The 22558-nt window shown below is 38.9% G+C and overlaps 1 protein-coding gene across 1 annotated transcript in view; it reads right to left on the reverse strand.

Annotated features, from left to right (window-relative positions):
• Positions 1–22558, reverse strand: part of ME1 (malic enzyme 1) — a 159258-nt gene that overhangs the window by 12401 nt on the left and 124299 nt on the right. The window contains 2 exon segments of the mRNA XM_032104927.1: positions 11599–11712; positions 13500–13597. Of these exon segments, the coding sequence (XP_031960818.1) occupies positions 11599–11712; positions 13500–13597 (212 nt within the window).

Genomic DNA, 22558 nt, shown 5'->3' on the forward strand with positions numbered 1-22558 from the left:
GCAGATTAAACAGATATGTGGGGAAGTACATGAGGAACATTGAATGCTAAATGTAATTTTGACCAAATAGCCAGAGCAGATATGTATTGTCTCCCCAGCCACACCTTTTACAACTGATAAGATGAAAGTTTCCTTAATCCTAGCAAGTTTATTAAGACTACACTGAAGTATTCAGTGCTTGAATAGAATTCGTTCCACAAGTCCACCAAAGTCTATGAATTTGAAAATTTTGGCTCAGCTTAGGCCTGCATACACCATCAGACATAAGCCACGGTGAGAAAGTTGGTACTTCCTTTCAGACCCCAGCTCTGCAGGGTGGCAGCATGTGGCTGTGCCAGTCCCATCACGGAAGCTCCTCTGCTGGTCCTGGGACAGCCACTGCAAGAGTTGGTGGGCTGAAGAAGAGGCTGTTTCTCATTTCCAGCTGCAAGGAAAGTGCTTCCATCCCAAGGGTGCCACAGGAAGCTGTGGGAGGCTGTTACGTGGTCGGGGCTGATTGAGCTGCTCTGCCCCACAGAATGGCAGCTTCTTTTAGCTCACCCACGACTACAGGGCATTTCCAGAGATCTCTCTTCTACACATTTTTATAGCTGGATGGGCTTATGCAGGTCTGAAGTGATCTCCTACAGTGATTAGCACGGAAATACTGAGATATGGGCACTTGGTTTCCTTTGTGGATAAAATGTGAAATTGTCAGCCCTGAGGGAATGCCGCAGTATTAATAATTTTTGGCATATTTATGCCTGAATCATTCCACCATCATATGCATTTTGCAGTCTGCCATTTCCCAGCATCCCAGCAGATGTCCCCACAGTCTGCACACACACTTTAGACCCATCTCATTTTAAAGCAGGAATTTTCCTTAACGTTTCCAAGGGAAAAATATGAAGCTTTCTTTTTAGTCAGCAAAGAAAAAGAAACCCCAACATTTATGACTTCCAGACCAAAAGCTTGTTGCTAGGATTAATTCAAAATACTATAATAAAAGGCACTTTTCACTCAAATCTGTGGGTTGGTTGGAATTAAAATGCTTGGTGGAGCCTCACTTGGAGGCAGGTTTGCTGGGGAGCCAGGAGTGGGTGCCCTGGGCCACCATCCAGTCCCAGGCTGCTTCTTTAGATGGTTCCTTAATGGCTCATCATGCTGCTGCTGAGGAGGCCAGTTTTCCATTTGACTTTAAAACCCCACCTCTAGGAGACTGCCTTGGGCTACCAAGGAAAAAGAAGTCATCTCCAAGGGCTGTGACCAGCTCACTCTTCAGGCTCTGGCAGGCTGGTAGTTCTGAGCCCCTCCAGGATCTGCAGATCTGGACAGATTGCTCAGGAAAGGTGACCTTTGATTTTTTTCCACAGTATGTAACAGCCAAGAGATCAGGCTGACAGTGGATAAAAATGTTGATATTCTTTAATTTTCAGTTTTAGTCAAAGCAAATAACCAAAATCCTTCATGAAGCAGATTTAGTTCTTTACACAGTTTTACACTTGACTGGCGTTCGAGGAGGTGTTAAAATGCTTATTGATGAAACACCAAGGATTCAAAGTCCTGGCACTGAGAATGATCTCTCATTTAATTAGCTACAAAGGAGTACTCAAACAGTAAGGATGTGATCCACTGCAACGTTTTTCAGGCTGCTAGCTAGCAAGACTAGTGCTAGCCAGATGGGTCAGCTCAGGTCAGATTCACTTCTGCCTTATCCTAATTTCTATCTGCTCTTGATTTCACTCATGACATTTTACCATTCTAAAAAAAAATAATAGTCAAACAAACAAAAAACCCAATGCAAGTCAAAACCCAAACAATTTAAAATTTATTTATTTATTCAGCTTTGGTCTGAATTAGTTTGATCCCATTAGTCAGCATAGATCATGTCTCCAAAAATATATTTTTCTAGTATACTAACTAAGAATGAAATACTAAATTATGTGGCTTAGCAAAAATAACAACAGCTATGTGCATAGAGATTTTTGCTTGGAAAATGCTTATAAAAGAAATTATATGGTATGGGGTTTTTCTTTAAATATCTATTTTAAAATAAATTGGAATCATATAATGGTTTGGGTTGGAAGGGACCTTAAAGATCATCTCATTCCACCCAGCCTGCCATGGGCAGGGACACCTTCCACTAGACCAGGTTGCTCAAAGCCCCATCCAGCCTGGCCTTGAACACTGCCAGGAATGGGGCATCCACAATTTCTCTGGGCAACCTGTTCCAATGTCTCACCACCTTCACTGTAAAAAAAATTCTTCCTAATTTCTAATCTGAATTGACCCTCTTTCAATTTAAAGCTGTAATCCCTTGTCCTATGCCGCTGTAAAAAGTCCCTCTCCAGCTTATAGGCCCCTTTGGGTACTGGAAGGCTGATAGAACATCTCCTGGGGCCTTCTGTTCTTCAGGCTGAACAATCCCAATTCTCTCAGCCTTTCCTCATAGGAGAGGTGTCAGAAATGTATTTTAATTGTTAATTCAGTGATCTAAAGGAGCTACATAACACCTCCCTAAACATCTCCATGATTTCAAGATCAGCCAGTTGATTTGATTACAAAACTCCAATAGTTTAGAGGCCAGTGCTTTAGACGATATTTTTTTTTCTCCACAAACTGACAAATGCTTAAGTTCTGCTCTCCACCAAGTAGAAAGGCAGCAGCAAGAGCACAACTAGCTTTCCTCTGTGCCCTGCCAACAGGAGAAGCAAGGGCCTGCAGGAAGGAAGAAACAATTCAGTTTTGTGTATCTTCCATAAAATAAGGGGTTGCCAGGCCATTTAGTACAAGCTTCCAGACATTCATGCCTGAATGCCTATAGCTGGAATAAGAAATCACAAAGCTTTTTCAGTCAGCAGAAAGAAGAGGATGGAGCCAAAATGCAGAAGTCTCAGTTCTGGATTTGCATGTTGCTGTCTTTTCTCCTTCCTGACACTGGAGAGATGCAAAGTGGCTGAACCTGTCAGTGTTGAGCTGCTCTGAAACATCTTCCAGAAGCACAGAGCCTGTCTTCTGACATTTCCATTTCCAGCCCTGGCTTAGCCAGCCTTTGGCTGCTGGGAAATGAGCTGTAAAGGATCAACACAATGCAGCATAAATCAGAAATTGCTCTGGTCTGCCTGCATCTCCATAATCCTAAGATACTAATGTGGCACAGAGCTTACTGGTATTTCCCTTCTTCTTCTAATAGGAAAAAGAAAAAATGTAAAATACCCCAAACTTTGAAGAGTTTGAATGAGCTCTGAGGTTCTGTGTATGAAGATCTGAGTCTTTTAAGTAGAAACATCATCTTCAGTCACATTCAGATATGTCTTCTAAGTCCACTGTCCTGCTCTTTCAGCATTATTAAAAATTCATTCAGGCAATGAAAAGGGCTCAGAAAAACCAGCAGTTTAAAGACCTCTGCAGTACACCAAACCTCTGTACAGTCTCACTGTTTCACTGCTCACCACACAGCAGAAGGATTTTTTGGAGACATTTTTTCCAGGAGCTCCTATCAAAGGATGTTACTGAACTGTTGTTCAAGTAGCTGTATGAAGACTCCTCTAGCCCAGACATCAGCTGTCTTAAGGTGTATCATGTTTTCTATTAGGTATAACATATGTAGATGTACATAAAGATATTATATGTCTCTCTCCTGCACCAAGGGACGCTACCCAAATCCAAATAGAAAGTCTTTCACACTGAAATCCGCAGATAACCCAGAGATTTATGTGATACCTGTGCAGCTATTTAGAGGAAGGCAAAGAGAGAAAAAGAGGCTACATATTCTTCTTGCTCTTACTTCCCAAATGTATTCAGCATCCCAAGAAAGAAATTTTAAAAGCACCAAAATTATTTCCTTATAATTTGCAATGCTATATAATCTTGTATGTTTTTCTTATCTTTTATAGAATAAGTAATTTGCCAGGGGCATTATAATAAGTTTTTGTGAATTGGAAAAAAAAAAAAACCAAAAAACAAAACCAAAGCAGAAAATAAAAACAGCCAACCAAAAAACTACTAAGAACTAATGTACCACAAAGAAAGTCATAGTATCTTCAATGGATAATTAGGCTGCCTGAATAAACTATACAATACACTTTCACTAGAATACTGAAGGTTGAGAATATTAACACCCAAAAAGATTAATAAGCCTTAAGTCCAAAGACTCGATGAAAATTCCAGAAATTACTTTGTAGTGGAAAAGTATTGCCTCCATCACAGTATAATTCTGTACCAAGAAACCTTTGGGTTATTTTGGATTTGAACAAAAGAGAACAAAGCAGCCTGAAAGCAGATATATTAGAAGTCATCATGGTATCTGAGATGAAAAGTAATATGAACTAAATTCTTTATTAGCAAATGAATTACAAAGGTGGACTGTGTTAAATCAGCAGATGAAGTACAGAGATAAAGAAACAATAGCAGCATTCTCTGATTGTGACATTATGTATGAAAGATGCTGGCAATCCTAAAATGTCCCTACTCCTTAATGGGTCAGAATCACTGGTATTATATTCTATTATTACAAAACACAGTCACGTGAACACCAGGACCTTTCAAATCAAGGAGCAAAAGGAAGTAACAGGACTCAGTAGTTAACAGTTCTATGAAAAAATTGCTTGTATGTTGGAATTGAAATGAAAGCAGTTCATAGGGAGCAGTTTCAGGGAGGATTCTGAAGCTTTTAGTTTAAGGGTCTGATCAGGTTTCAAGCAAATGTACATCACAGTTTTCACAGAAAGTTACTCTTATCGTCATATTATAGCCAAATTGAGGCTCAGATAACAAACAAAAATGACCCATCAATAAAACCCTGAGAATTTTCATAGAAAACAGCTGTAAAAACAGGAGACCAGACTGCACAGCAGACATCTATATGGGAAATTAGAAAATGGGAGGCAAACCTTACAAATACCACCAATGTGCAGCCTGATGCCATGGCCTGTTTGAACTGGTTCTGTCGGGGCTGCTCCACAAACCAGGGCTGAAGAGCAGAGCAGCTCTGTGCCAGCAAGGCGAGAGAAGCAGGGCTGGAAGCTCTCCATGAACTTCTCTTTCCATCAGCTGGGAGGCAGCTGGGAATAAGGAAGAGCACCCTGACGACTGCACTGTCCCACATTTGAGGCAGTGCTGGCACTCATCCCGTCTCACCACCAGGGAGGCACAAATCTATTTATATCAACACTTGCCTCCATTTCACTGTGTCAACTGTGGCTTATTTAAACAAGAGCTCAGAGATCAGTACACAGATAAATTAATAAAATATTTTGAGGTTCTTAAATACTGAAGACATGAGAACCACAAAAGACATGGGAACTGTAGACCAGGGAGCAAAGCAGTCCATTAGTAAGTTGAGTATTTCCAACTGCAAATGTTTGGGTTTTGCTTGCATTTTTCCTGTGAGTTCCCTACTGCAGAGTTAAAACAAACAAAAAACAGCTGTGAAAAAAGAAAGTGGTTAAGAGTCATGGGAGAAGGTGATGATGCACCTCCCTTTTGGGTGATGGTCTTTTATCTGTTTCATCACAAATAAATCCATGGTCTAAAGGTTGTTGAGAGCTCTAGGCATGGACTACAGTGGGACTCCATGGGGGGGGCCCCAGAATCATGAAAGGGACAGGATAGGAGGGGCACAGAGAGCAGGCTGGGAGGGGTCAGGCCAGGCTCCCCCCTAGCCAGAACTCCAGAACAGCATCAGGCACAAGAAATCACAAAATGCAAAATAAAAAAGGTGAAGGTATGGACATGGACTCTTTGGGCAGGGGTTGACTGAAGTCCAAGGGCCTGCAGGTGACAGGCACTCCTGTGCCACCTCATTTACGAACCAAAACGCAGAGACATGTAAGCCCTCTCAAAACCCCATACTGAGACTAATTATAGAGTGACAGTGCCTCCTGATCAGGCCCATCACCTAACACCTAAAGGTGAAGAGAGTACATTAAAATCAAACAAGGCAACTTGGGCACGCAACTAATGAACAGTTTGGTGCCAACTGTGTGAAAAAACACAACATTTTGAGGAGACAGTGTCATAATAGTTGACAGTAAAACATACAATTAAGAGAAGAAATAAAATTCTGGTGTTGACTTTAAAACACAATGTTAGAAGAGTAGGGCGTTTAAGTTCTGTAAAATTTATAAAGTACCATTTCCACGTAAATAAGCACACATGGATAATAGGTTAACAAGGTTAACAGGCAGGACAAAAGTTATAAGCACAAGATAAGCTCTGAGAACCAGAGCAAATCACAAATCCACAGAACAGCAGAAAACTGAGCAAATCAATCATTAATTTCAGTAGCAGAGCATGAGCAAAAGAAATTATAAACCACCCAAATTAGGTCCCCATCTCATCAGTACATCTAATGCACACAGTGTCAAAGAGCTACATGCCAACAAAGGCAACAGGTTTTGGTGGTGTCTCTTTTAGAGAAACACTCCACCAATCACCCTTTTGCCTTGTCCTCACTTGTTTTCATACATTACTCACTGAGCATGAGTAATACCACGAGCATTCGGAGACAAATTAATGTTTCCTTTTTGCAAAACTTGTACTTGATATAGAACATGATAAATGCAAGATGAAAGTGCACGGATTAATTCCCCAGACATCAGAAAACCTGATGAAGCAAACAAGGATTGTTTTGCTGGGATGTTACATGAGTAAAATAAGGCAGAAACTGCTTTGAGTGATTGTGGCACCTTGGAGATAGCCAAGGCATTGCATCTTTGCTAAAATGTAAATCATTTTCTTGGCTCGAAGAGTCCCAGCCAGTTGCAGTCAGCCATAAAAGAACTGAACAAGAACAGAAGTGTCAGAATAATTGACTGTTGATAAAAAGAAAGCTAGAAATAATTAAAAGCTAGCAGAACTGGCAGACAGTGGTATATAAAAGTTAAAATTAAAACCATTATAAAATTCTTATCTAGAATGAAATTGAAACTTTTTAAAAGAGTGATTATTGATAAAAATTTTTTTAAAAAATCAGTAACAGACAGTCTGGATGGGATTCAGTACAATATTATGATATTTCATTGTGAGCTCTGAAGATTCTTTCACTTGTTAATATGAATCTGCTGACTCCACTAGGAGCAACTATATGACACTGAAATTCTGGTATCATTCCCAAATGTCCCCCTTTCTCTTCCATCATTCTCTAAGCAAAGACTGAACCGTGCATGTACCCAGCTTTGACCAAACCATGAACTTTAATTAATCCAATGCAAATAAGATTGCCAGGGATAATGAAATGGGGGAAGGAGGATGAAAAATTGAATCCTTTTATGGGATTATCTACCAGTTTACATGGTTACCTCCACTATAATTAATCAGGACTACAGAAATTGTTAAACTTTTGGGATCTATTTCAGTCTTCCTCTTAGAAAGATCAATATTCTGAGGCCTTCAGCTATTAGACCTCAGTGAATATTCTTGTGCTTGTCATACAGGGGGATAAGATCACATATCTAATGGACATTTAAAATACAAATCACTCGACTAGACACAAGTATTATTACTGTGCTGAACCAGAAAGAATAGAGTGCAAAACTGTCAAAAGAAACATTTCTCCATGGTGACATACTCTTTAAAATTAAGGATGACATTCATCCCTATGCAAAGGAACAACTTCTGTGCACTAGAGATTATGTGGTGTACAAAAATGTAATGCTGCCTTGCAAATTACAGACAAACTTCACTGCAAGAGAAGCATGTTTGGCAGCCCAGGAACATTCCCTGTCCATCCTCAGCACAGGAGCAGCCATCCTTGGCAGTGGGTGGGGGGAAGTTTCTACTAAGTCCATTTAAATATTAAAAATGCCTTATTATCTGTATCATATTCCTAGGAAGTTCCAAGAACCCTCTTGCCTATCACCCTACCCTGTTCTTGGTATTGCCTTAGAAAACAAAACAAAAAAGCAATAAAAGCCTTTGCAGCCCATTACTGAAATGCTCAGAGAATGGTGGATCTCATGAATATCCCAAGATTATCACATTCTGCCTCTTCTCAACTGACACAAAAGAACTTCCCATCTTTAAAGTTCATGGACTAAGATTTGGCTACTAATACAGCTAAACATGACACTATGGAAGCTTTGAAGAAGACACAAAACATGTTCACCACACATCACCCATTTTTGTAATCTGTGTGATTAACAGGAAAAAAAATGGGAACACTGAGACTATGGGAATGGAATGTGGGAGACATTACCCACCAATGTGTTTATACAGGTAAATATTTATTCATCAGACAGACTGTGATTGTGTGATAATTCAGAAATTCAAAACTAAAGATGAGTCCCAACTGATTATGTATAATCTTCAAGCACACAAGAGTGCAAAAGCAACTTCAAATAATCTTTTCATTCAACATTAAAATTTCCATTTGAATGCACTGGCATACTTAAGACAGTAAGTTTCTAAAAGTCACACAGTTTAAGTGGCAAAATTCTAATGATATTATGATCTGTAAAACTTCCTCACCCACCTTTGGAAAAAAAATTGTTTCAAAAGGTGAAAGCATTCTGAACAAACTTTAAAAGACCAATCAACAACCCCAAACTGGTACCTAAAACACTATAAATTCTCTAGAAGGAATTACAGAACATAACTATGGACAGTATAACAAACACAGCCTCCATTACCAGCTCTTTTACCACAACATAGCAGGAAAGTTGGTCATCAGGCTTGCTTTAATGAAAACAGATGGTTCCCATGGGGGGAAAATAAAATTAACAGGAGAATGAAAACACAGCTGCACTTGAACTAAAAGTAAAAAGCCACAAAGGAAAAATTCAGCAACAAAAGCCTGATAAGTGACTTCGTGGCAGCTTTTGAGGGTGGGGGAAGAAGAAAAAAGGGGGAAACTGCAGCCAGGTCGATGACAGTTCCCAGGTTATTTTTCTTTGAATAGAACTGGTTGAAATTCTAGCAGAAAGTAGATGAAAGGAGAAACAATGTTTAAATCTATAATCACACATTGCAAAATTAAGGATCAAAGGCCAGGATAGAATATAAATGATGTAAAAATTAGTTTAGTTGGACAAAGTAATTGCTGACTCTCCAGCAATTCTGTTATTTCTCATACTGCTAAAGCAACAGATCAGGATATTTCTAGTACTGAAAAGGTCTCCCTGCTTCATGCAAAACTCTTTTGATCAAGCAGGTTTTGGTGAGGCAAATTTTAAGGGACTCTTACTGAACGGGTTTCCATTGATAAATGTCCTCAGTAGCAAGAAATAAGTGTCAATTCAGTTTATGCAAAATTTGATTACCTGGTGATCTATGCTCCTATCTTGGCAATTCTTACCTTTGCAATAATGCAAAGGTTTGTAATAATAGAGTTCTGATTTTACCTTGTTCCCATAAATCTTCTCATTTTATTTCTCTTATCTCATTTCTAAGAGTTTGGAAAGTCCTTCAAGCCTTGCAGCATTTTTTTTGCAACCAGCTACAGCCAAAATAATTTCCTAAGTGGACCTAAATCACAGCATTCTCTCTCAGGCCAGAAAAAGGAACCTGGAGCAGCTCTATTATTTACTCACTGTATATGTAACTTCCCAGCAGTTAAATCTCAAGCCTCTTGAGACTTACATTGTATCTTTCTTTGAGGGGAGGGTTTTTTGTTTTATGGTTTGTTTTTTTTTTTTAACTTTTCAGAGGGGAACATTTTGCTGCAGAAGAAAGCCAAGAGAGGACTTGCAGAGCTCTAAGTCAAGGATGTGTTTCCTTATGTCCAGCCCAGGCGTTGCACTGACAGATGTCCCTCAAACACAACACAGCACCCATTCTCAGGCCGCCCAGGACAGCCAGATGGGAAAACTGGTGCTGCCAGGTCTTCCAGGAACACAAGCAACAACCTGAAACATGCACCGTCGGTTCCTGCTGCTTGCATCAACATCTGGCCACAAATTCAGCCCTAATCTACCTCAGACAGCTGTTATGTCTGGCGATCACAAACAGTTCACAAATACAGTCCAGGCAGGACATGAAACTCAGTGGACTGCTTTTTGGACAAAACCCAAATTAAAGCTCCACCAAGAAGAATAAGCAGAGGAAAGGAACATCGAGGCTGTGTGAGACACTGATTGGTTTTGGCACTGCTTGAGAGTGCAGAAGCTCGAAGGTGGCAAGGAAAGAATGCAGTTACTGAGTCACTAAAAATTGAGAACCTATGAAAGGAATGAGTCACTGCAGACCAAGAGCAACAAGACGGGTTCTCGGCTGACTGGCAAATTAGCAGTGAGAGGTGCGAAGAGGCTGGGACAAGAAACCAGGGAGAGAGAAGAAAGGCTGGTTAACCACCTCAGCTGAACGGACATGCAGCTGAGACCTCTTCTACTGCTTCAGGGCTGTGAAGTTCCTACACTTCCGCCCCTGTCAGTTTCCTTAATCACCAGGAGGTGATTTTAGTTCAATTGTTTAATTTGATAAGCGCAGTTTCTATGGTGAAAGAAATGGTGCAACCCAATTCCTCTTAGGCAACCTCAAGGCTTCAACAGCAACAGACAATACACAGGCCGTCAGTCAATTATGTTTGGACATCAAATCACTTCAAAATTATTAGATGAAAACCAAAGGGATTAAAAATACTCATTAAACAAACAAAAAAAAGCACCAAAGGAAAAAAAATCTGTGTCCTAGATAGTGGCAAATACCTGCATTCTCTGTTCACGATCAGGCTACTTTTGTGCCTTCTGGCAAGGGATGTCCAAGATGACCTTGGTAATATTTGCCCATCCCAATGTGTAAGATCCTACTATTTTCCCTTTAACAGTAGGAGTGAAAGGTGCTGTGATGCTGTTCAATAAGCCAGCAGACACTGCCTACAGAATGCATTCTCCTGATGCAAAGCTGTGTGAACCACAAAAGACCTTTAATGTCAGACAGCCAAAGAACACTGCAAAGTGTGGTACAAACAAAGATGACCACAAATACTGCAAACTGACCAGCAAGGTGAAAAAAGCAAAGGCAACTGGCCTCTCATCTATTTCCTTTAAGTAGCTCACAAACTATTAAATACATAACCACCTTTTAAAACATACCAGTTTCTTTATTCTGGCACATGGAATTAATATGTTTCTTTATTTTGGCACATCGAAGGAATGAGGTAAGGGTGACTGATGAAGTCTCTCAGCAGCTTCAAATTCTGACCAGTGTTGATAGCACTGCAGACCACAACATCTGCAACATGAGCTGTATCACTTTGCAGAGAAGCTTTTTGTTGCAATGCACCTCAGTTCTTGCAGAAGGATGACTTGCCTGCCATGTATCGATACATCTTTGTGCAAGACTGTGCTAACAAATAATAGTCGCATTTAGATGGGAAATATTAAACCCCAAAGTTGAACATTTGTTTTCTGACACATTTTTCTAATGAACTGCTGAAAAATTTTCTTCATTATGTGCTCATCCCTAATGGAAATAGAGCAGGAACTCCAAGCATAGTCATCCCCTCCACAAAGTAACATGGCAGTCTGTCATTAATTTAATAAACTTTAGAAAAGAAAAACAACTCACTATGCCAAGAGAGATATACTGTTGCAGTTGCTTTCACATAGAATATGTTCTTGTCTTTATCGACAGAATGCAAGTAGTATCATGATATTTAAAGTAATGACAAAATTGTATTACCTTTACTATTAATCCCTTCGAGTCAACCATCCATATTCTTTTGGTAGCTGCATCTTTGGGTATCCCTTCTTTTTCCATAGCCATAACAATGAGGTTTGCTATCCCCAATGCAGCCTGAAGGAAAAAGAAGAAAAGTAGAGTACCAAACAAGAAACAAAAGGAATCCCCTGCTCACACGTTTCATTTACCCACTACTTTAGATAAGTTTCCTAATTTTATTAGACAATAAAACTGTATCATTATTTTTTCATAGGATAAACAGAATGAACTGTTGCTACCATTTGGTAATTAGAAATCATAACGTAAAAAACCAGCACAGCAAAATCTTAAATCATATAGATAAATCATAGTATAGATAAAGCTTCAGATGGCTTAGAGTGTGGAGAGCACAATAAATGTTGAGACTGGCAAATAGAAAATGCTAGAACTAACATTTACTCCACATAATGACACTGCCGGCCCTGGAAGTGTTCAAGGCCAGGTTGGATGGGGCTCTCAGCAACCTGGTCCAGTGGAAGGTTTCCTGCCCATGACAGCAGGGGTTGAACTAGATGATCTTTATGGTCCATTCCAATCCAAACCATTCTACCATTCTATCAGAATACATGAAGTATTTTTTCTTCTTTGAAACTTCTGTAATTTAAACTAAAGGAAATAACAGTCTGTGTGCCAGAAAGTAAAACATAAGAGTGTTTCTCTTATCTTTTTCTAAGATGCCCATCAGAAAGGTAAGCCTCCTTTTACTTACTATCCATGTGTTTCGTAACTCTAGACTTGGCTATGCTCCCAGTCAAAGCAGGGGCAAGAAAAACTCATGTATCAACCTTTTGCTGAAATGTGTTTCATTCTTACTGGATTTTACAATATTTCATCCAACTGATTAAATGTCATACAGGTACAGATTGAAAACCAGGCAACAAAACAAGCCAACAGACCACTCAGTATTTCTGATTACAGACCTATATATGTATTTTTAGGGTTGGTTCTGTTTCTTATTCTTTATCACTGAGTTTCACTGAGAACCATTCACCAAGAACCAAGTGAGATTTCCCTTTTTTTGTTAAGAAATAACCAGATTTATTAAAAACCAGCTCCTGTGGCAGGGATGATATCTACCATTACCTCTTTGCAGCAACAGCCACACTGAAAATACTGACAAAAAAATAAACATCAGACCATGAATTCATCTGCTCGTTGAACAGGGAGCAAAACCAGGGGAAGGAACCCCAGAGTTCCTTCCTTGATGCAGTAAGGTGTTGACATGCCAGATACAGATACAAGCCATTTTGAAAACTGCAGACATCGCACCAAATATTTAATGAAATTAAAGAAGCCAGCATGGGGTTGTATATTTCATACAAGAGATGACAAGCCACACTGTAGATAAGTAAAACCTGCCCTTGTGTTAGTGGCTTAGAAATTAATACTGAAAAATTAGTATAAAAAAATAGTGTGCATAAAGATCTTCAGAAATGGATGACCTTAATATGCAGAATCCTGAAAAACTATATTCAATGACAAAAAAAATCGAAGAGGCTCTTCTTACTAAATAACGCTCACTTGGGTAAATACCTTATATTTACTTTCTCCCCTGTATTTCCTCATCTTTCAAAAAATGTTTTGTTTGGTTATATTGAGAGCAGTTCAATAATTTACAGCTGAAGAGCCAAATCTTAAATTCTTGAAAAGAGAGCAGATCTCCAAAAAATGTCTTCTGAAAAAGATGAGGCTTCATCAGATGATCAGAGATTTTTCTGTAAATTTAAATTTGAACTAAAAAACAACCTTCAGGAGGTGTTAGTAATCATTCTACCCATTTAATCTTCCTGTTTATTGGACATATGTAACTCATTAAATATTAATCATCACAATACAATTTTTCCTCATCTAAAAATACCTACCTCTCCAGCTCCCTGGAACAACACTGTGTGGTCTGATAACTTGTTCTTGGTGATGCGCAGAGCTGCAAGAAGACCTGCAACAGCAACAGATGCAGTTCCTGAAATAAAAAAAAAAAAAAAAAAGCATGTATCTGGTTATTCTGGAAACAATTACAAAACATTACATTTTAAATAATACCAGAGCATCTTTTGGCTAAATATACAAGTACTGAGTGTAGTAACAAATAGTTGAGTGCAATTAGAGTTTGCTCTACTTTATTCTTACAAAAGTTAAATGTAAGTGGGAATATCATCAGAGCAGCATTAAATAAAATACGATTGACTGATCCTCCTGGATGGGCATAATGACTAGGCCATGCAAACTCTTGTAAAATATTCTAGTTATGACCTTTTTTAGAAGCAGGGGGTGTGAGAGTGAGAGTCCAGAGAGAAGGATTTTGAAGGAATCCAGATACTGAAAATTAGGTTACTGGTTTCATTCTTGAAATAGATATACTTCAAGTACAGTAAAATACAAGACTAAAATAAAACTTCACTTCTCATGGGGAGGTTGTCAGAGTAGGATATCAAACTGAACATTTACAGAGAAGCTAAGCTAGCTGAAAGAATAAGGCCAGCTTATTTAATACTTCAGTCCACTGTGACAGGAGTTTCAGTTTAGTATCTTCTAAAACATAGGAGGTACCTTTTAAATCTATCTTTGAGTTATGCCACACAGAGAAAAAGGCTAACGTTTAGTTTTATGATTTAGCCTGCGGAGGTCTTTCTTCTCCAAATGAGAACCCCAGAGAACAAGATACCTGTCTGCCTTTGAATGGAGAAATTTTGGTCCTCATTGTGAGAAACAGCTATTAATAAAAAGTAGAGCAATAAAAAGAATTCAAGCAGGCATCTAACTCAAACTTGTTCACAGTAGCAAGATAAATCTAACCTCTGTGATTGCTGACATATCTTTATCTAACTTGTCCCTAAGGTCTTCTTTCAAATACTCTCATATCTCCTCAGCAAGCTATTTCAGTAAGTTGAAAACTTCAAACCTAAATGTTTCTTTTCTTCTTCTATCTTGCCCTCTTATCTCCTACTGTAAAGCCTGTTATTTCACAAAAAGTCATTTATTATATTTGAAGGCTAATGGTGTTCCAACCTGCTTTTCCTATCTGGAACAATCCCAACTCTCCCACTCTTTCAGAAAGTTAAGTTTTCCTGACTTGAACTGCTGCACCCAAATCAATACACTGCACTGCAGGTGAATTGCCAGCACTGCTGGGTCAAGCTGTCAGCCTCTGTTGTGCTCAGGAAATTTGTATTTAGTCACCAGGACCTCATATCTGGCTCTTCTGACCAGATAAGACTAGAGGTGACTCCTCCCCAACAAAGCCTACTGGAGGGGAAAGACTCTTTCATGTGTTAGTGACTTCAGGCAACAAGCTTGTATTTTTCACAAATTATTATCATCACTAAAGCATAAGGTGAGCCCAGGAAAAAAAAAAATCAGACTCTATTGCTGCAAGGAACTTGGATCCCATATAGACATCCCGTGGATGGGGACGTGGTAGTGAGGTTGATAACACCACCAGCAAAGTTGTGATTTTAGAGGATATTCTGAAGAACCAATAGCAGACAGCACTGATTTCCCTCAGACTGAAAAAGCTGTCCAGACACTAACAATTAGGTACTGAAAGTCAAATAATGGGTTTCAACAGTCTTTGAATATTTATAATGCCTATCTGATTCAGAGAGAGCTGAACCACAGGGAGATGAACATGGGCCCTGCAACATTCAGTTTTGGGAATAAGAAATTAATTTTTCCCTCTCTGGGCAGCAGCTGCCGCTGACTGACTCAAGGAAATCAAAGATGAGGCCATGAATTATTTTGAGAAGCCTGCAAGAACTTGCAAGGAGGAGATCTGATGGCTCCTACAAGTCTGTTCCTGATCACCACTGCACTAACTGCAATTGCCCACAGGCCACCCAGCTGAGGGGAGAATTCCCATTGCTACTGACTTTTCCTTCATAAAAAGTGTGAAATAGGTATGATCAGCCCTACAAAAGCACTTGGCTCAGAATCTGCATATTGGACAGTTGCCCTCAACATGCAGCTCCCCTAAATTTGCTATCCACAAGTCTATTTTCTCAGGAACAAGGTGAATTTTAAAGGTGAGATAGCAGTAATCCCCACATTAAACTCAAGGAGATGCTCAAAACAGTCATTCATACTGCAGGCACACAGATCATTGATTTTCAAATACATGTATCTAAAATTACAGGATCTAAAAGAACAGAAGTAAGAAGCCTGGTACTGGGTAAACCTCTTCTTAAATGACATCATTTGGGTGCTGAAGGCTAGGTTTGAATATGTGGTTTGTAGGTAGGATCATCTGAGTTTCAAGAATGGTTACTTTTCCAAAAATAAAAGGTAATACTTAATAAAATTTAAGAATACATTTGAAAGTTAGAAAGTCACTTTTTGAAGTAAATCCACTTGAACAGTTAAAAAATGTGTCTGTCTTCAGAATTAAGTTTGTTACGTGCTTTTGATTATGACTTTTCACTTCAGTCATCAGAAATACAGGACACCTTGTTCTCAAGCCCACTTAATGTTTAGACCATACAAATTTGACATTTTTTACTTCTTTAGTCATTTTTATTACTTGTTCTGTCCCTCATTTCTAAATAAAAAAATCTTAAAAATGGTTCCTCTGAGGCATGGCTTTGAGAACAACAACCATCAGGCTGAGACATTTCCACTCCACAGTCTCCAAGAACTAGCTTGTTTCTTTCCCAGATGAAATTAAGTCTTCCTCCGGCAAGTGCCAAGCTGGCAAAGATCAAAAATGGCAAAAAAAGAGAAGTCGGAGTGTGCTCTCAGTTTCCCTACCAAACAATCCTCATAACCAGCAAGAAAAAAAGCCCATGCTCTCGTTGGATGCCAAATTCTTTCTCCTATTTTATATTGCACAGCTGTGCTTGCAGGGGAGGAGAAGGAGGGAGCCTACATAACACAGCTTATTCCTAGGACCATCAATCTGGTCTCCTGAAAAGGAAAGCTGAGCTGGAGCACTGTTAAGATCTCTGTTTCTCTTGAAGCTGTGGCCACCACAGCCCCCTGCCCCCATCAGAGGACTTCACAGAGAGCTGCTCTTCAAGCTGCTTTGTGGTGACAGAGTCAAAATGAAACACCATAGATTTATAACAAATGGGAATGCTGGGATACCACTTATCTTCATGGCTGATGTACTGTTGCTAAGCTTGTTAGCCAGAAAAATGGACTGTCATTAAATATTACCAGTTAGGATACTTTTACAAACTCTGTCACTACACTATTTTCTGCTTTAAGGAAAAATAAATGATATATGAAACATAAATAAAATGCTGCACTGAATGTCAGTAACATTTTGCATTGAGTATTTGCATGGGATGTGAGCTAGCATTACCTGTATGTTCATTATCAGGGCGATTCAGAACAAAGGTTGTAATAGCAATAGATAAAGGCTTAAATATGACCTTTCTCTCAAATCATGATTTGCACACAACTGCTCTAAAAAGGGTATTTAAAAGTACTCCACACCAATTTTATTCAGCCTTTTGACTCTGAAAGGAATAATAACCCAGTTTATTAGATTACTGAACCCACTATCACTGCTGCTGGCGGCGGCTGTCATCACTCCTCATCAGCAGCTTCCCTTATTCCTTCCCACCGAAAGGGGGGCACCGGCAGCCTGAATAGCAGATCTGTTTTACCGGAACTGCTCTGACTAACGCCATGACCTTAAATTCCACCCTGAGTACTGGCTCGAGCTTTTGAAACGAATCAAAATGCAATTCACATCCCTCTGCCAAGGCAGATGCAAACCACTTCTTGTGGACATCACGAGGCAGAAACAAAATTTTGTCACTTTTCTCACTGTCATTGCTGCAGGAAGGAGAGAATTGGCCTGGCCAGAGCACAGGTTAAATCCCTTGTGTGCAGGATAAGATAGACATTGTTCAAGGATATGATTTTGAAAACCCATTCTATTGTCCACAGATTTCTAGAAGATCAATCAAAACAAATTTAACAAAGGATATTTTTCTAAAGCAGTGTCAACTGCTGCAACAGCAAACATTTCATCATAGTTTTCTAGGAAGGTAGGTCATGTCTTGTATAAACACAACAGATGTGAAATTTCAAGGTACACTATACTATACCAAGTCTTTGTTTTCTATGCAAGATTCTTTAGCCTTGTTAATTGTGAACTGTACAACTGAGCATGAATATGTTAAAGGAAATCCACAGCTGTATGGGGTTGACATACTATAAATGCTTGGGAGCACAGACTATTTTTTCAGCATATATAGTTGAACAAAAAAAAAATGGGGAAAAAAGCCCCAAAACGTGAGGAATAAAAGCTTAATTTATATTTGGGTGTCATTTAATTTAAATTAGTGAGAAATGGCTTATTGCACTGAAGCATTTGCCCATTATTTAAAGATTCAAAAATAAAACTTGTAATCATGTGTTAGTAGTTCCTTTACGTAATTTTACCTACCTTGTCCTAAAAAGCTAGCAAACAAGAAGAGGGGAGAACTTTCTGCAACACATCCTAAAATCTGACTTATTCATTCTGGACTAAAAGATTAGGAATTGGTAAAAGTAAGTCAGCATATTTCTCAATACACAGCATAATAGAAATCACATGTTAACATTGCCAGTCATCCAAATAGCACTTCACAGAGTGCCAGGAAAACAAATCCATTCCCATCTCCTACACTCACTGGGAAAAAGGGGAATAAAGATCCTATCAAAAAGGTGTCATCTCAGTTCCAGAGGCAAATGCTACAGCTGTGGGTAGTTCAAAAGCACCCTCTTTTAAGAGATGGGAGCTCCTTCTTCTTGCCATGAACAGGCTTCTCAAAGCTGTTGTCCACACTGCCCTGCTCTGCAGCAGGCAGTGAAAAGAGGGGAAAGGCTCTAGGGAAAGATAAATGTAGCCTTTCTAAAACAGCAATCATTTGGCATATTTGGAAAAGGATACAGAGTCCTGGCAGCACAGGATGGGAGGTCATTTGGTGCAACTCCTTGCTCAAGCAGTGCCACCTGGAGCTGGCTGCCCCAGAATACAGGGAGAATGGATTTCTTTTTTAAACCCATAATGAGCAAAAAATGAAACAGAAGAATATTTGTACATACACATGCTTGTGTATACACATGGAAAATTACACAAAAGCTACAGTAGGGGATTTAGTTGAAAACATACCGATTTCAATGTAAATTTACCACAAAGTAACAAAGAGGTGACAGCCTGAATACACTGAAAGAAAAACACACTTCACATAACCCTACAGCACACGTCTTAATAGAATTTTTTAAAATAATTTCATTTTTTAAATTATTTCATTTTTAAAATCTCAACATGTTTCACTTGGAAGCCAATGTGTCAGAAAGTAAAGCAAATGTCTATGAAAGAAGTTTTCTACATTTTGCACATCTTATCAGAATTTGAGATACATGAGATCAATACATAAGCTATTACATGTCATTCAACTCTGCTTTTTTCAAATTCTTGGTCAGAGAAAGAACTGGAAGCCCCATGCCCATCACAACCATAACAACAAACCCTAAATCTTCTCTACAATTTGATTTCAAGAATTTGAATTTCCAGGTACCAAATGTATAATTTTTTATATTAATGTTAAAAAGAATTAAATCTTAAAAAGGACAATGCTTGTGACACAGAAATTCTGATTTCTGATAATGGCACTGAAATAACATTGAATTGGTCATAACATAACTTCCAGGTATAATTTTCCTAGTTATTCAAATGGCAGTGTGCTGAACATTTAACATATATTTAAATCAAATCAAATGGAAAATATAATAATTACATTAAGTTATACATGCTCTACATTTTTTATTTTATGTCTCTTTCTTTTCATAAAACGTTGATGCAATTAAACAGCACAGCTGTGAAGAACTAATGACATCTGAGGTCATGACAGATACCAAAGTTAATTCCAATCCAGCGCAATCTCTCGGTGTAAATATTTTTGTTGGCATAAATACAGGCCCTGTGTCCATAATGGGGGAAAGCATTGCAACTGTGGGCACACTGAACAAGAGCTGTGACTCCAGTACTTATTTCATGTAGATTGTCTCATACTACAGAAGTTTGTCATTGTCAATCAAGAAAATTTTTAACTGCAGAAGGGGGGGAAAAGATCAAAAAAATTCTAATAATTGAAATAATTGATCTACATAGAGGCAGCAAGGCTAGGGAAATTGATGCCACTATTTGAAATGTATCCGTGTCAGCAATGACTGCAACCAGCTACCACATGATAAGCACCAAGAGACCCACAGAAAACAAATGCATGGCTCTAAAGACATGCAAACATGCCTTAAGCCACTGACTGTGCTCAAGCAGCAAAAACTCTTTCAACAGACTCACCAAAGTCAAAATGGGTGTGGAAAGGAAGCATTATGGCATCTGGGGTTTGCAAGGGGCAGAAAGGTGTGGCCCAAGCCAATCCCACCCACAAGCAGGATTTTAGCACTGCCCTGTACCTAGGACTTTCTTTTCAGCAGATCTTAAGAGACTTGTTCAACCTCCCTGCAGCAGGGAAGGGAACTGGTTAGTTTCTTTAAGGGATTTTTCAAACTGAATCCCAACCCTGCCTCCTTCGAGGGCGGTCAAGCAGAGAACATCTCTCACCCTGAGAAACAGCTTTGTTTGGCAACACAGGCACCATTGGTTCATTCCCAGGCAGGGGTTGGAAAATAAAAAAACATCACATATCTTATCTTCTAGAAAATTCCACCCTTTCCTTATAACACCTCCTTCCTAAATATATTGGGGATGAGCAAAGCTAGCAACCTGACCTAATTCAGGAATTTCTAAATGTTGTGAAGTTTGACATTACAAAACTAATTCATATTTCTCCCATGTGGGAAATTATGATCAAACCCCCCTCCATTTTGGAAAAGGGTCTTAATAGTTAGAACCAGATAGAAGTATTTGTTTTAAACCAAAGGCATTCTCTGATTTTCATTTCCAAAAATCTGTCTCTGTAATTCAGAGTGAGAGAAAAAAACCCAACAAGCTGATTTGTGGTTAGAAAAAAACCAGACAGGAATTCAAGGGAAAAAGCGAATATTTTCTCCCTAAGGAAACATTGCTATTGTGTTTGTAAGAAGAAATTTTGAAAATATAAATATGAAGAAATTATTATAATTGCAGAGGGAAGAAATTCACCACCTATCCAAAAACAAAGATGCTTTCTAAAATGCTGAAGTACGAAGAATTTTATTATTCCAGTACAGATTTATACCAGAATCCTGTTCACCCTTGCTGTCAATTCCTTGTGTACAGAGAGGTAACGTAGAAAAAGTTACAAAGCTTTCTCCAAAGTAAAGGACGTGACCATCCTGCAGCAGGGATGGAGACTGTTTCCAGAAATTCTTAAATATGACTATAGGTGACCCTTAATGGTCAATCTTTAGTGGTTTTTTGTGATCAGTGTTTTGGCAGACTTTTTCCAAATGTTCTGCAGTCATCAGTTAGGAGCAGGCTGACCCCTTGTAAACAGCTGTGAGCTAAGAGAAGGCAACTGCATTTGTCCAAGTCAATATTTGCAGATGCATATATGCAGCTTGCCATGTTTTCTTTGCCTTTTTCAGTGTCTGTCAGAAAGCAAGATCATATATTAGGGGTTTTTTTAGACTTGAGATACTGAAAGGTCCTCATTGAATCACTAAGATATATAGGAATCCTTTCTCTGAATATCTTATATAGATAAAAAAATCCTCTCTCTGAATATCTTATATAGATAAAAAAATCCTCAAGCCTTTCTATGAAATATATTAAACGTTTCTTTTGATCTTAAGGTAGCTTTCCCTTGAAAAATATTAGTACTGGGAGAAACTGTGTTTAAAATATCATTCAAGCACTATCTTCAGAAGATTATGGCAAATTAGATGCAGTGCTGTGTTTCTTTGCTTTTATTGGCCTGGCACTACTTGCCAGCTTTAGTGCTGTAGAAAATACATCTTGCATATAGAGAAAGCCCTCTTTCAAGTAGCCTGGTAAAAATCATGCTATTTATAATATGAAAATCTCTAAGGATTGATAAAGAAGTTAGCACCATCCAGTCTCATTATAGTTGCTAGGCAAAAGATCCTTAGGGTTTATAAAGTTGGAACAAGAAGAGGGATAAAAAATCAATGGACTGTTATTCTACTTCCACATTATAGGAGAAGATGACATGCTATGAAAAAAAAAGTTTCTGAAGGTAATTACAGGGATATGATGACAAATGACAGAGACCAGAGAAGAATAAATGCATCCACTTTCACCTCTTGGAAGCTACACAAATATTAAGGATGGAGATCACCCAAAAGTCACTGGCATTGTTTGTGAAAATACCAAAGGCCCCACAAGCACAAATCAGATTGCAGAAAACGAATAAATTAAAAGACTGCACATGGCTGCACTTCTAAGGAAGGCTGCTAGCTGCTACAGCAGCTCAGACAAAAGCCAAAGGGATACCTTCCAACACTTCTGAACATCAAGAAGATGATCAAGACACCTCCTTCCAAGGTGCATAAGAGAGAATGAAATGGTTTGAAAATGCAAATAAAGGCACGAAAGGCCTTGTCAAATAAGTTTACCCATAGCTGGTACACTTTTGCTGAAAAGCTTCCTTTCCATTTCTGTGAAAGCACATTCTACTTGAGTCTTTTTCTGATTTGGGTTAAGGACCTTCAGCTGGCAAGGAAAGGGAATTCCCCTGTGGGAGCTGGGCCTCTAAACAACCAGGGAAACTTCCAGATGCTGTTTGGCCTGCTGTAGCCACGGCTACACTCAGACCCTTCAGGGTAGGAAGCACCATGCCTCTTACAAAGGGAAATGATATTTTATAATTAGTTTATTTCCCATCTGGGAGGTTGTCCTCCATAATCTGTTTCAAATGTGGAAGTAGAACTCAGCCAGGCTTGTAACAGGAACACAGTTCATATGGATAGCCAAATCCCTAACAACAGAAAGACAAGGGCTATTTGAATCCACTGCCATGTGCTGAGT

This window comes from Corvus moneduloides, chromosome 3 (assembly GCF_009650955.1).
Source record: "Corvus moneduloides isolate bCorMon1 chromosome 3, bCorMon1.pri, whole genome shotgun sequence".
In the NCBI taxonomy this organism is placed as follows: Eukaryota; Metazoa; Chordata; class Aves; order Passeriformes; family Corvidae; genus Corvus; species Corvus moneduloides.